Below are 15667 nucleotides of genomic sequence, written 5' to 3' on the forward strand. Positions count from 1 at the left end.
ATAAATAACATTTAAACATGGATACCCTGGTACTGTGCCATCTACAAATAACATTTAAACACTGATACCCTGGTACTGTGCCATCTATAAATAACATTTAAACGTGGATATCCTGGTACTGTGCCATCTATAAATAACATTTAAACGTGGATATCCTGGTACTGTGCCATCTATAAATAACATTTAAACGTGGATATCCTGGTACTGTGCCATCTATAAATAGCATTTAAACGTGGATGTCCTGGTACTGTGCCATCTATAAATAACATTTAAACGTGGATATCCTGGTACTGTGCCATCTATAAATAGCATTTAAACGTGGATATCCTGGTACTGTGCCATCTATAAATAACATTTAAACGTGGATATCCTGGTACTGTGCCATCTATAAATAACATTTAAACGTGGATATCCTGGTACTGTACCATCTATAAATAACATTTAAACGTGGATATCCTGGTACTGCACCATCTATAAATAACATTTAAACGTGAATACCCTGGTACTGCACCATCTATAAATAACATTTAAACGTGAATACCCTGGTACTGCACCATCTATAAATAACAAGTACCAGGTATAATTTATGCCGGCAGGACCAACCTAAACTAAAACAGGTGTCCGCTCAGCCCATCTCGGGCCGGAGAATCGCCGGGCCGGGGGGGGGGGGGGGGGGGGGGGGGGGGGGGGGCTGCCAGTGGCGCCAACTGGCGCGTCGCAAATCCCGCCCCTGCCAAAACCCCGGCGCTGGGAATTCGGCAGCTGGCGGGGGCAGGATTTACGCTGCCTTCCTGCCGATTCTGCCGCCCGGCAGGTTGTCGGAGAATCCCGCCCCCTATTACTGTACCATTTATACCCAACATTTAAATTCTAATGCCATGCTCATAGAAGCCCTACATGCAGAAGGAGGCCATTGGGCCCATCGAGTGTGCACCAACACTTCGAAAGAGCATCCCACGTAGACCCAATCTCCCTCTTTATCCTCATAACCCCACCCAACCAATTGACACTATCGGGCAATTTAGCATGGCCAATCCACCTAACCTGCACATCTTTGGATTGTGGAAGGAAACCTGAGCACCTGGAGGAAACTCACACAGACATGGGGAGAAACTACAAACTCCACACAGGCAATCACCTGAGCCCCGAATGGAATCCGGGTTCCTGGAGCTGTGAGACAGTAGTGCTAACCACTGCACCTTTATGACACCAATGCTGTTGTATAATTTAGAACAACAAAATACTCAGACAGTGTCACTGTACTGGGTCTGAACAACATTTACACACGTTGTTAAAATGACAAGGTTGCATTTATAAATAATAGTTTAGCAATTATACCAATGTACTACCTGTAAAAACCATTCAAGCACTGATACCATGATTCACGCCACACAAGTGCCAGATAATGGCCACCTCCAATGACAGAAATTTAACCATCTCCTGGCGACATTCAATGGTGTTATTATTGCTGAATCCCCCACTAACAACATCCTGGAAGTTACCATTGACCACAAACTGAATTGGGCTAGCCATATAAAACTGTGGCTAGAAATTCTGCAGAGAGTACCTCACCTCCTGACTCTCCAAAGCCTGTCAACCATCTACGAGGCACAAGTCAGGATTGTGATAGAATACTCTCCACTTGCCTGGATGAATCCCCGCTCAAGAAGCTTAACTCCATCCAGATTAAAGTAGCCCGCTTGACTAGCACCTCATCCACAAACATTCACTCCCTCCACCACCAACAAACAGTGGCAGAAGTATGTACCATTTACAAGATGCACTGCACGAACTCACCAAGGCTCCTTCGACATCACCTTCCAAACCCACAACCATTACCATCTCAAAGGACAAGGACCACAAATACTTTTGAACACCACTACTTGGAAGTTTCCCACAAAGTCACACACTATCCTGACATGGAAATATATCGCTGTTCCTTCACTGTCACTGAGTTCAAATACTGGACTCCCATCTGAACAGCACAGGGACTGTATTGGTTCGAGAAGGCAGCTCACAACCAGCTTCTCAAGGGCAATTTGGGATGGGCAATAAATGCTGGCCTAGGCAACGATGCCCACATCCCTTTAAAAAAGCCATTTAAAAAAGCATTTAAACACTGATATCATGGCACTGTTACATCTGTAAACACCATTTAAACATTGATACTGTGACACAGAAGCATCCGTAAACACCATTTAAAGACTTACCATGACACTGTACCATTAATAAATAACATTTAAATACTGGCATGGAACTGTACCATGCATACCCAACATCTAAAGCACTGATACCCATGGAACTGTACCAGTAATAGATAATATGTAACCACTATATCACGTCACGCTAACATCAGTAAACTATATGATACTGACATCATGGCAGTGTACCATCGACATACAATGGGCGGAATTCACCCATCGGGCGGCTAAGACCTGACGCCGGCGTAAAAACGGGAGTGTTTTACTCCGGCGTCAGCGCCAGTTCCAAGGCCCGATTCTCCAGGCCACAGTGGGGTAGCACGGCGCTGGAGAGGCCCACACCGCTCCAGCTGCTGATCCCTGCGTGAACACGACACCGCGGGGCCCGCACATGCACGGTTGGCCTGGCGCCAACTAGCGCATGCGCAGTGGCCTTCTTCGCCGCGCCGGCCCCGACGCCAAATGGCGCAGGGCTACAGGAGCCGGCGTGGAGGAAAGGAGGCCCCCCGGTAGAGAGGCCGGCCCGCTGATCGGTGGACCCCGATCATGGGCCAGGCTGCTACGGAGGCCTCCCCTCCAGGTTGGAGCCCCCCCCCCCCCCAGGTCGGAGCCCCCCCCCCCCCAAACAGGCTGCCCCCGGAATCTTCAAGGCCGAGATCCCGCCGGCTCAGAGGATGTTAGAACGGCGTCGGCGAGACTCGGCTTTTTGTTGATGGCCGCTTGCCCCATCCGGGCCGGAGAATCGGTGCGCCGGCCCGTGCCGGCTGAGGCCGGAGAGTCAGCGCATACCCCACTGGCACAGCGCCAACCACGCCGGTCCCAGTGGCGCCGATTCTCTGCTCTGTGGAGAGTCGCGTCCCGGCATCGGGCCGTGGCGCAATTCGCTCGGCCCGCCGCTGATTCTACGACCCGGCGGGGGATCGGAGAATTCCGCCCAAGATTTATATCTAGATACCTTACACAGTCCTTCTTATAAACAGTATTTACCACCTGGCCTAACATATACCCGAATTTATCATTATCAAGTCAAGGCATCAACCATGGCTAATTGAAGAGTGCAGGAGGGCATGTCAGGAACAGCATCAAGCATGTCTAAAAATGAGGTGTCAGCCTGGTGAAGCTACAAAACAGGACTACTCATATGTCAAACAGCAGAAGCAGCATGCAATAGAAAGGGATAGACAATCTCACAACAAATTGAACAGGTTTAAGCTCTGCAGACCTCTCACATCCGGTCATGAATAGTGGTGGACAATGAAAAACAAACGGAAACAGAAGGTCCTGTAAATATTCCCATCCTAATTATGGGAGAGCCCAACGATAAGACAGAAGTATGTGCAACCATCTTCAGCTAGAAATGCAGAGTCGATGATCCAACTCAGTCTCCTCTGCAAGATCCCAATATCACAGATGTCAATCACTAATTTGATTCATGTGATATCAAGAAACAGCTGAAGGTACTCAATACTGCAAAGGCTATGGGTCCTGACAATATTCCAGCAACAGTACAAGCTCTTCAAGTAGAGCTGCAACACTGGCATCTACACAGCAATGTGGAAAATTGCCTAGGTATGCCCTATACACAAAAAGCAGGATAAATACAACTTGGCCAATTATGCCATCAGTCTGCTCTCAATCATTAGCAAAGCAATGGAAGAGGTCATCAACAGTGATATCAAGGGGCACTTGCGTATCAATAACCTGTTCAGTGTAGCTCAAGACACTGAGCTCCTGACCTAGGTCCAACAGGGATAACAGAACCAAACCAAGAGGCCTTGACATCGAGGCAGAATGTGACTGAGTGAGGCATCAAGCAACCTTAGCAAACTGGAGTCAATGGGAGCCCAGGGGAAACTCTTTGCTGGTTGAAGTCATACCGAGCACAAAAAATGATGGTTGTGGTCAGTTGCACAACATTGTAGAATCATAGAATTTACAGTGCAGTAGGAGGCCATTCGGCCCATCGAGTCTGCACCGGCTCTTTGAAAGAGCACCCTACCCAAGCCCACACCTCCACCCTGTCGCCATAACCCAGTAACCCCACCCACCACTGTGGGCAATTTTAGACACTAAGGGCAAATTAGCATGGCCAATCCACCTAACCTGCACATCTTTGGACTGTGGGAGGAAACCGGAGCACACGGATGAGGAAACCCACAAAAACACAGGGAGAACGTGCAGACTCTGCACAGACAGTGACCCAAGCTAGGAATTGAACCTGGGACCCTGGAGTTGTGAAGCAATTGTGCTAACCACTATGCTACCATGCTGCAGGAGTTCCTCAGGTTAGTGCCCTAGGTCCAACCATCGTCAGCTACTTCATCAATAACTTTCCCTCCATCATAATGGGATGTTTGTTGATGATTCAGCACCATTTGTGACTCCTCAGATACTGAAAAAGTCACTGAATCATAGAATTATTATGGCTTTAATAGAGGCCATTTGGCCCACCTTGTCTGGACTGGCTGTCCAATTGAGCATTATGATTTGGTGCCATTCTCCTGCCATTTCCTGTACCCCTGCACGTTGTGTCTATTGAAATAATTAACTCATGACTAATTGAATGCCTCGATTGAACTTGCCTCCGCAACACTTCCAGGTAGTTTATTCCAGACCCAAACCACTCGCTGTGTGAAAAACCTCTTCTTCACATCATATTTGCTTCTTTTGCAAATCACTTTAAATCTGTGCCCTCTCCTTATTGATCCTTTTGTGAGCGGGAACAGTTTATCCCTATCCACTCTGCCCAGCCCCCACAGTAGTTTGAACAGCTCAACCAAATATCTTAGCCTTCTTCTCTCCAAGGAGAGCAGTCTTGACCTCTCCAATCTATCCTCATATCTGAAGTTTCTCATCCCTGGGACCATGCTTGGAAACCTCTTCTGCCCTCTCTACAATGTATTCACATCCTTCTTATAGTGTGGCATCCATGTCCATAAGCAGCAAGACATGGACGATACTCAGGATTGGGCCAATAACTGGCAAGAAACATTTGCACCGCACAAGTGATAGATGATGACCATCTTCAAGAAGAGAGAATCTAACTCTCTCCCCATGACATTCAGTGGCGTAACCATCGCTGAATCCCCCACTGTTAACATCCAAGGGGTTATCATTGACCAGAAATGAACTAGACCAGCCATATAAAAACTGTGGTTGTAAGAATAGGCCAGAGGCTGGGGATTCTGAATCAGGTAACTCACCCCCGGACTTTCCAAAGCCTGTCCATCATCTACAAGGCACAAGTCAAGAGTGTAATGGAATACTCTCCACTTGCCCGGTGAGTGTGATGCCTATAACACTCAAGAAGCTCAACACATCCAAGCAAAGCAACCCACTTGATTGGCACCCCATCCACCACCTTCCACATTAATTTACTCAACCATCAATGCACAGTGTATCAGTGTGTATCACATAGACGATGCATGTTTAAATCTTTATTTATGGTACAGTGCCCGATATCAGTTGCATGGCAGCAACTCACCAAGGCACCTTCAATAGCACCTTGCAAACCTACAACCCGTACCGCTGAGAAGGACAAGGGTAGCAGATGCATTGGAAACACCACCACCTGAAAGTTCCCCTTCAAGCCACAAAGTCTGAATTGTAACTATATTGCTCTTCCTTCACTGATGCTGGATCAGAATCTTGGAACTCCCAACAGCACTGTACATCTGGTTGCAACTGATGGATTGCAATGGTTCAAGAAGGCAGCTCACAGCCATCATCATAAAGGCGTACTTAGGAGTGGGCAAGAAAACTTGGCCTTTCCATTGATGCCCACGGCTCTTAAAAGAGTAAATTAACATAAACACTGATATCGGGCACTGTACCATAAATAAAGATTTAAACACTGATACCCTGACACTCTGTCTTCAATAACCAAGACTAAACACTAATGCCGATGTCATTGTATAATTTATAAATGGAATGGAAATACTAGTACCATTGCACAGTACCATTGTTAAACAACGGGTGGGATTTTCTTAGCCCACATCGAGTCGGAGAATCACCAGGCCGGGCGCAAAACGATTCTCCGGTTAGCGGAGAATCAGCGCCATTGGCGCTGGTACGGAGCATCCCCCCTTGGCGATTCTTGGCCTGGGATGGGCCGAGTGGCCACCCAAAAATACCCGAGTCCCGCCGGCGCCATTCACATCTGGTCTTACTCGGTGGGACCTTTGCATCCATCCTGCGGGGGGGGGGGGGGGGGGGGGGGGGGGAGCCTGAGGGGCGCGGAGGATTCCGACCCCGGGGGGGGTGGGGGGGGGGGGGTCCACTGTGGCCTGGCCCACAATCGGGGCCAACTGATCGGTCGGCTGGCCTCTCGTGGTGGGGGCCTCTTTTGCTCCGCGCCAGCCCCTGTAGCCCTACGCCATGTTGCGTCGGGGATGGCGCGGGGAAGGGAGCTGTCTCGCATGCGCACCGGTCACAGCGTGCAAGCACAGACCCGTGCCACCCATTTGACGCCGGTATCAGCAGCTGGGTCAGCGTGGGTCGCTCCAGTGCTGTGCTGGCCTCCTGTAGGGCTCAGGATCGCTGCTCCTGGGGGCCTGTTGACGCAGTCGTAAAACGCAACGGGATCAGAAAATCCCGCCCACCATTTCCACACTGGTAAAATGGCAATGTTGCATCTATAACTCAAATGGAACTGTATTATCTACAAACGAGATTTAAACATTAAAACTCAAGCACTTTATCATCCATTATTATAAATCCATGCTTCATATCAAAAAGAATGTCATGTATTTATTCTCTGAAAACCACTGATCAAGTTTTAAAAGACAGAAACAATATTCCAGTGACTTGAAACAACTATTTTTAATATGGCTGAACATTTGCATGCCCATACCTCAGAAATTCCAAAGTCATTGGAATGGAGTCAATCTATCCAGAGATTCCCATCAGAAACAATCACCTTGAAGGAAAGTGAATGGACCATCTCCTAACCCATTCAACAAAGCACCCAGATATTCACCTAAGTACTCAGCTGGATGGGAACTTAGCATTCAACGTAATCACCTCAAACAATTAACACTGGTGGAGCAAGGAATCAATCCAGCTATAATCTAATCATGTAAACCAGGAATACATGACCATGTTTGGGTAACTGATCAGTTGGAGAGAGGATCATGTGACAAGCCAACTAACCCCAGTTTGTGTTGGAGAAACTGCTTTTCTCCAGGCCACAAGATAGAAGTAGAAGAGACACTGAAGAAGCAGGACCCTTGAGTGAGATGTTCTCTCTCTTCATCCAGCTGTCGGTTTGAGCCCTGCATGCAGTTCAATCATCCACACACTGCAGCAGTGTATTAAGAATCAACCCAGCAGCTACTGACATCATAAGAACAATTTATTTTTAAAAACAGATACCGTAACATTGTACTATCAAGAAACAACTGATACCGTGGCAATATGCCACACAACATTTAAACAATGATGAGATGGCACTGCACAATCTAGCAGTAACATTTAAGCACTGATATCACATAACCGTACCATCAATAAACCCAATCACCCTGGCTCTGTACCACCCATAAACAAACTGATACTACTGCATTTTAGTATCCCCCATAAAAAATATTTAAACTTGACACTGTACTAACTATAAACATTTCAAAACTGATATCATGCTATTGTGCAATTAATGAACATCATTGAAACACTGATGCCCTGGCACTATACCCTCAATAATCAATATGTAAACACTGATACCATTGGTTATAGATGCCGCAATGCCAACATGTAAAACACAATGATACCATGGCACTGCATCATCTAGGGGCAGCATGGTAGCATAGCGGTTAGCACTATGGTTTCATAGCGCCAGGGTCCCAGGTTAGATTCCTGGCTTGCATCACTGTCTGTGCGGAGTCTGCATGTTCTCCCCGTCTGCGGGGGTTTCCTCCGGGTGCTCCGGTTTTCTCCCACAAGCTCCAAAAGACATGCTGTTAGGTAATTTGGACATTCTGAATTCTCTCTCCGTGTACCCGAACAGGTGCCGGAATGTGGCAACTAGGGGCTTTGCACAGTAACTTTATTTCAGTGTTAATGTAAGCCTACTTGTGACAATAAAGATTATTATAAAACCACCGTGTAACCACTGATATCAGGATATTGTAACATTAATAAACATCGGAGACTGACACCACAGCACTCTACCATCCACACACAATAGTTGACCGGTTTTCCAATTCAAAGGAACAGTTCTTGAATTTGGAATAACGATGATAATTGTGGCTAATACATCAGCAATCTCATTACCCATTTATTTCATACCCTGGCATGGAAGCAATCAGGTGCTGGAGATTTAGCACAATATTGTCTCCATACGAATTTTATATATCGTGTATGTATTTGTATTGGTGAATTTATTTTTAATATTCTTTCTACCACCCTTCCACTGTAAAATTTGATACAATATACCTTTAACAACTCTGCTGATTCCTAATTGTTCATTCTATTCTCACATGCGTTTGTGTTCAATGAACCCACATTCCCCTTTACCACATTCTCTCATAATATATTTACGGGACCTTTTACTGTTAGCTTTGATATCCCTCCCAAGTATTTTACTGTTCCAAATTCCCTTTTTGCACCTCTCATGACTTTGTTCAAATCCCTTTATGGCCATTTATTCTTCCCAGTCCGCTGGATTTCCAACCCCCCCCCCCCCCCCCCCCCCCCCCCCCCCGCCTTTTAGGGGTTGAAAATATATTTGACAATTTGGGTGCTGACAACATTTCTGGCAAGAAGCGATTTGAAGTGGCTGCCTGGCATCCGGTTGGAGCATACGTACCCAGAGTGTGGTTGTGTCCATTGGTATCAACGAGCTGGACTGTCATCGATTTGCGCTGTTGATCGTACAATGTTGTGCCATCTGCAGATAAATAAATTAGAATCGAACTGGCCACGCCAGGGTGATCAAAACTGACCTAAATTTTACAAAAGAAACATGAAGAAAGCAGCATTTGAAATTACAAAAATATTTTTGAATTCAGGGACAAAAGGATATAATTGCAAATGAAAGAAATTGAAATGCAAAGAACAATACAGAAAATGCTGGAAATCCACCGTGGCTGAGAGAGAACAATAAACATTTTGGGAGCATCCCTTAATCAGAACCCAATGGGACTTTGCATCATTAAGTTGGCAATCTGTTTGTTACAAGGACCTCATGTTGACTTCGAGAGTAATGGTACTGGCCCTACCTAGGGAAGCCTTCAGCCTATTGTTCCTTCGGCAATGCTGATTATTCTGGAATCATCTACTCTAAGTCCATATCACCAAATCCTCTCACGTTCTTCCTGCTCAAATACTTACAGATTCCCTTTTAAATGTTACAATAGTTACGTGTAAAGCAGTACGCATTCAAATTAACTGTTGGCGAGCAAAATAATCTTATTTCTTCTTCGTGGTTCTGTCGACCAAAATATGTAAATGTGAATTTCGCCACATTCCCAGAGGATCATAGACTGCTTTGAGAGCTCACTGGTGGTGTTTAACCTGAGGGTCACCACACCTCGTTCAAGAGCACAGTTTTTTTTTTTTAAATGTTTTTCATTGAGTTTTCATATTTTATATCCAACAAATTACAAATTATTAGAAAAAAAAACATGCAAAAATTAACATGTATATTTACAGGTAAGCATCTTCATAATAACAACTGTGGCCGCCCCCTTTAGCCGGCATACATATTTTACATTCCCCAATATGGCCGAGGCACATGTTTATAGGCATTTATTTACAGTTTGATTTTGGGCCGTAGCTTGCCATCAAACCCCCATAACGAACCCGTAGCCCCACCCCCCCCGGCTATCTTCCCCCGATTCCCGCCCATTTTCCCCTGATTTCTGGCCACCCGACTATTCTTCCTCTTGTTCGTTGGCCACAAACAGGTCCTGGAACAATTGCATGAATGGCTCCCACGTTCTGTGGAAGCCGTCGTCTGACCCTCGGATGGCGAATTTGATTTTCTCCATTTGGAGAGATTCCGAGAGGTCGGACAGCCAGTCTGCAGCTCTGGGCGGTGCTGCTGACCGCCAACCAAACAGGATTCTACGGCGGGCGATCAGGGAGGCAAAGGCAAGGGCGTCCGCCCTCCTCCCCAGGAGTAGATCTGGCTGGTCTAAAACCCCGAAGACCGCCACTACCGGGCAAGGCTCCACCCTCACCCCCACCACTTTGGACATAGCCTCGAAGAAGGCTGTCCAGTACTCCACAAGTCTGGGGCAAGACCCCAGAACATGTGGGCGTGGTTGCCGGGCCTCTTTGGCACCGTTCACATCTGTCCTCCACGTCCGGGAAGAACCTACTCATACGGTTTCTTGTTAAGTGGGCTCTATGTACCACTTTTAGTTGCGTCAGGCTGAGCCTTGTGCACGTGGAGGTGGAGTTGACCCTATGCAGTGCTTCACTCCAGAGTCCCCACCCTTTCAAGAGCACAGTTGAGAAGTCAGGGCCTTCATGAATAACCTCAGCTGGTACGGGAATCGAACCCACACGTCAATTTGGATCAGCAAATTGCCATGGCCTTAAATTGTGAAAGTAATCATAGAATCTCTACAGTGCAGAAGGAGGCCATTCGGCCCATTGAGTCTGTACCGGCCCTTGGAAAGAGCACCCTACTTAAGCCCATGCCTCCACCTTATCCCTGTAACCCAGTAACCCCACCTAACCTTTTGGACACTAAGGGTCAATTTTACCATGGCCAATCCACCTAACCTGCACATCTTTGAACTATGGAGGGAAACTGGAGCACCCGGAGGAAACCCACGCAGACACAGGGAGAAAGTGCAAACTCCACACAGTCACCCGAGGCTGGAATTGAACCCGGGTCCCTGGAGCTGTGAGGCAGCAATGCCAACCACTGTTCCACCGTGCCGCCCTAATCAATGACCCGAATACATCACCAGGAGAACTCAATAATCCAATATATAGCAAAGTACAGGGCGCATGCACTATAGATGTAGCTCTTGTTGGTTCAATATATTGTTCAGTGGACAGTGTGCTAGAGGGAAAGCACATGTTAGTGATAGTTGATATGGCAATTGGTGTAAAACTAAAAGGCAAATGAAAATGAAAATACCAAAGTAACATTCAGAAGCATATCTGATTTGATATCTGAGTGATAAAAGGTGTCAAATGTTGCTTTGGAATCTCATTCAGTGAAGTGGTGCCTACAATTAATTGCAAAGCAATTTAATAGGCGGTACTACGCATTCCTTTCAAAATATACCCCCATTATTCACAAGTCAAGTGAATCAATTAAGCAGTGCCTAATATTAACAACTTTATTCTTCTTACCTTCAGCCACAGCTTGTTTTCAGCATCTGAGTTGTGATATGAATCGTGCTTGTTAAAGTCCCATGCACGGACAGTGTAGAAGGGAACAGTACATGGAAACCAGGCATACTGCGACAGACCGTCACTCACATCCAGAAATTCAGTCTGACAAACCTGGAGGGTCAGACAATATCCAACTCTTACAACTGAGGATTGTGAACATAAGGAATAAACCACTTAACAGCCAAAATATGTCAAGCAGTACTGCAAAATGGCCATTGCACAACAAAAGTCAACAGGATGTGAAATGACGTTTATTTTCTGTTGCCCATTTTGAATTGCAAAGGAGATGCATGAAATTTCAGAGATTTGTAAATCACCCTCTCGCCTCTTCACCCCAGAGATAAAGTACCATCACAAACTCTCTTTATCATGAATGATAAGAAATCTCATTCTAATCCAGATGAATCATATACAGGAGAACACATTGTAACTCTAAGATAAAGGTTCAGTGCTTTGAATTGAATAAAGAGTATTTCATGTGCTACTTAAGCACATGCTGAGCTGCTCGAGTGTAATGAGATGCTGAATTATACTCCAGAAAGCTAGTTGGTGAATGAGGAAACTCAAACCAACCCTTAATCAGTCTTATGTTTACTTAGAGAGAAATATTGCACACATACACCTCCTAACTCAACCACACCACAATTTTACTAAATCTCGCTTTATATGTGCTCAAGTGAAAAACTTATTAATGCCCTCCACCCGCATATAACTAAAAACTATTAATCAACAATTAAGAGCTGGTTTCAATGCTAAAGACATTTGCTAGAAGAGAATGAAACGCCCAACAAGCTATTCATAATCTTGGAGTATATGGCTGAAGCACACTTGGGCCATTTCTGTGCTATATTTAGTGAACTAAAGTGTGAAAGTGAAGTGGTGAGCTTATGGTGGGGGTGGAGGATTGGAAAGTTAATAGGCTACGATTGAAAATTACTAGTCACAGCTTGTTAACAGTATGTTAAGATTAATCCAACAGGTTAACACAAGTCAACAATCTCTCAATGTAAGCCATTAAAGGAGGAACTTTATTTGCTTTCTTGGATTCCTTTGTTCCCAATATTCATCCTCTGCTCCCAAACAACTGTATGTCATGTGAATGGAGGTTTGTCTAATTAATTGGAGGGAATGAGAGTAAGAAAATGAGGCAAGTCTGACTAACCACACCCTCAGCCCCATTTTGTAACTGAACCAGAGGCTTGGCCCTATATTGAAAAGATTATTCAAATGTTGAAGGGACCGACAAGGAAACTAGAAGTTACAAGATTTCCTCACAGATCAATCACCTACAAGTCTTGGCTAACTAAATAGCTGGTGTACTTGGTCTTCTCAAACATTCCTGGAAATACATTTTAGCCTTTCATTGCAAACCACTAATCCAATGTTCACATTCACCCACTCAGGGACAAGCACGAGCCTATAGGTCAAGGAAGCGATGCAAATAAAGCCAGCTTTTCACCCCCTCCTAACTGAACAGAAATAAATAACATTGGAAAGGGCACACGAGAGTGTGCACATTTCGTTGTTTGGGTAGGAGTGCTAAACAATGATTTTAATCAGGTAAACACCAGTGGGAACTGAAATGAGTAAGGGATTACAATGCAGAGGATAGCACATGTTAAGATTCGTACTGTAAAGGGAGAACTATTAAATCCCTTACCATCCTCTGTAAATTTGCACAGACACCTGCATACTAAAAGCAAATATATTAATGGAACCCAACAGAATTTGAATCCTTTAGTTTTGCCAAGAGAACAGCCCACAGAAATATGATGATATACTAAGAACATCACACTTGGAGGAACCATAACCTCCCGATAAATTCCTTGATTTCATTAATTTTCGAATATATTTATTATTCACCATAACTGGTTGGGCAATCATACCACTCAACTTCTTTTTGCCTACCTTAGTTATGGCTGGGTGGCCAGTTACCACTTTAACAGGACATCTTTCATCCTGGTGGGAGGTGAAGGCCTGTGCTGCCCACTCGTCAATGAAACCCTCAGGTGTAGGAAAGCCACAGTCACGAATACTGCTTCTTCTCTCAAACTCTTCACAAACTCCATCGCCATCATACACGTAACAGAGACTGGGCTCGCCTAAAGAAAGGCATAGTTGCATTTATGTGGAGGACCTGATCACATATGCCATCAAATGTCACAAGGCACTGTGCATGCAATGAATCAATGGGAGGTGCTGTGACTATTGGTCTCCCAAGTAAACACATCACCCAAGGTGGAAACAGAAGATAACATCCAAACATTAATGAGTTCACTGACAGTTTTTGTTGCTAATAGTTGAGGGCAGAACTTTGGCCATGAAACGAGGAGGAGCCATTTGCTCTTCTTTGCAATAATTTTTTTAAAAAATAAAAAACTTTAGAGTACCCAATTCATTTTTTTTCCAATTAAGGGGCAATTTAGCGTGGCCAATCCACCTAGCCTGCACATCTTTGGGTTGTGGGGGCGAAACCCACGCAGACACGGGGAGAATGTGCAAACTCCACACGGACAGTGACCCAGAGCCGGGATCGAACCTGGGACCTCGGCGCCGTGAGGCATCAGAGCTAACCCACTGCGCCACCGTGCTGCCCCTTCTTGGCAATAATGCCAGGAAAACTTTAACATCTACCTGAAGCAACAGAATAGGTGCCTCAGTTTAACATTGCATCCGTCATGTAACATTGCTGACAATGCAGCAACCACCTCAAGACTGCACTGAAATGTTTGCCTGATTTACATGATCTAGATCTGTTTAAGTCCCCAATCTCAGACTCAGTGTTGGACGAATAGAGCCAAGGTGACACTGGCATTATCAATAGGCTGCAGGATGCAGATTCGGGCAGAAGGTACCCACACATCGTCATTGCTCGAGGCACGGTTTGCAGCACACTGGTAGCCAGTGGGTATTTCCCAACCTACATAGTGCTGGAAAACGTTTGCTGCGTCTCATAGTTCCTGGACTGCTCATGTATATCTCCCTCTACAAAACTTGACTCAACTTCAGCCAAACAGTTGTGGCGAGGTACTGATTCAGAAATAAAGGACTACAGAAGTTATTTTCTTCAAGTGTCCTCAGGGCATGAACTGGCTTGCAACAGCAATGATGTAATGCTGGAATGGACATGAGATGCTCCAGCATAGCAAGGACTCAAACAGTTTCAAGCCTTCAAACAGCATATGAATCAAGTTAACATTTTGAAAACTGAGAGCAAAAGAGAGGTTTGGAGAAACATTTTTCTCACCGAGTGGGTAAGAGTTTTGTGGCAATGATTAGCCAGCAATGGGCGCGAAACCGGAAATAGAATATGCAGCAGAGAAACCAGCCATTTGGCCCAACTCGTCTCTGCCAGGGCTCATGCTCCATGTGAACCTCCTCCCACCCATCTTCGTCTCATTTCATCTGTATATCCTTCCTTTCTTTTCTCCCTCAACTGTTTATCCAGTTTTCCCTTAAGTACATCTGACAACCTGTGAGGGCTTAAAGGCCAGCTGGGTGCATTAATCAGGCCTGCTGAAAAGCATAGGTTGACCTCTTGGAGAAAGAGGCATGTTACTTGGGTCCTATGAACATTTCCAGCCGCTGCAAAAACAAGCGTTATGTTCTTGTAACTTCCCAGAGGTGGGTTTACTTTATGGCAGAAACAATTCACAGTGCTGAGGCACTGCCAGAAGCAGAGTTTTTCAAAGGTTGGGTTTCAGAAGTGCGTGAGACCGAGCCCCAGTAAAAAATGAAGTGTTGCGACTCCGTGTTACTTATTCTCCTGCAGGCTCTTTCTCAATCACCCATTAACGGGTCGCAGCCTCCAGATGTGTGACTGCCCTTTCTATAAAACATATCTGATGTTTTGGGTAAATGGTCATCTGGCTTGTTGCACCAATTATTGAGGTTAGCTTGTTCCATTGACCCGTTTCCATTTTCCCCATGTGGAGTGATCGAAAACAACAGGAGACACAGCGCAAGGATGGTTTGGATTAAGCCCAGTCACTTTTTTAATTGGAAAAACTCATTTGTTTTTGGGAAGGTCTTACCACGAGAAAGAATGGTGCTTATAGCTATTCTGAATGAAAAGCAGAAGAGCATGGAACTAATTAAATCCACATATTCACTCTAGT

The 15667-nt window shown here is 45.4% G+C and overlaps 1 protein-coding gene across 1 annotated transcript in view; it reads right to left on the reverse strand.

The window, feature by feature from the left end:
• The window catches only part of LOC119964909 (pappalysin-2-like), a 569527-nt gene that overhangs the window by 289637 nt on the left and 264223 nt on the right, over positions 1–15667 (reverse strand). The window contains exons 10-12 of the mRNA XM_038795012.1: positions 13458–13651; positions 11508–11660; positions 9001–9136 (exon numbers count right to left, since the gene is read on the reverse strand). Coding sequence (XP_038650940.1) covers positions 9001–9136; positions 11508–11660; positions 13458–13651 — 483 coding nt within the window. The remainder of the gene's footprint in view (positions 1–9000; positions 9137–11507; positions 11661–13457; positions 13652–15667) is intronic.

Source organism: Scyliorhinus canicula, chromosome 4, assembly GCF_902713615.1.
Source record: "Scyliorhinus canicula chromosome 4, sScyCan1.1, whole genome shotgun sequence".
NCBI classification, from domain to species: Eukaryota; Metazoa; Chordata; class Chondrichthyes; order Carcharhiniformes; family Scyliorhinidae; genus Scyliorhinus; species Scyliorhinus canicula.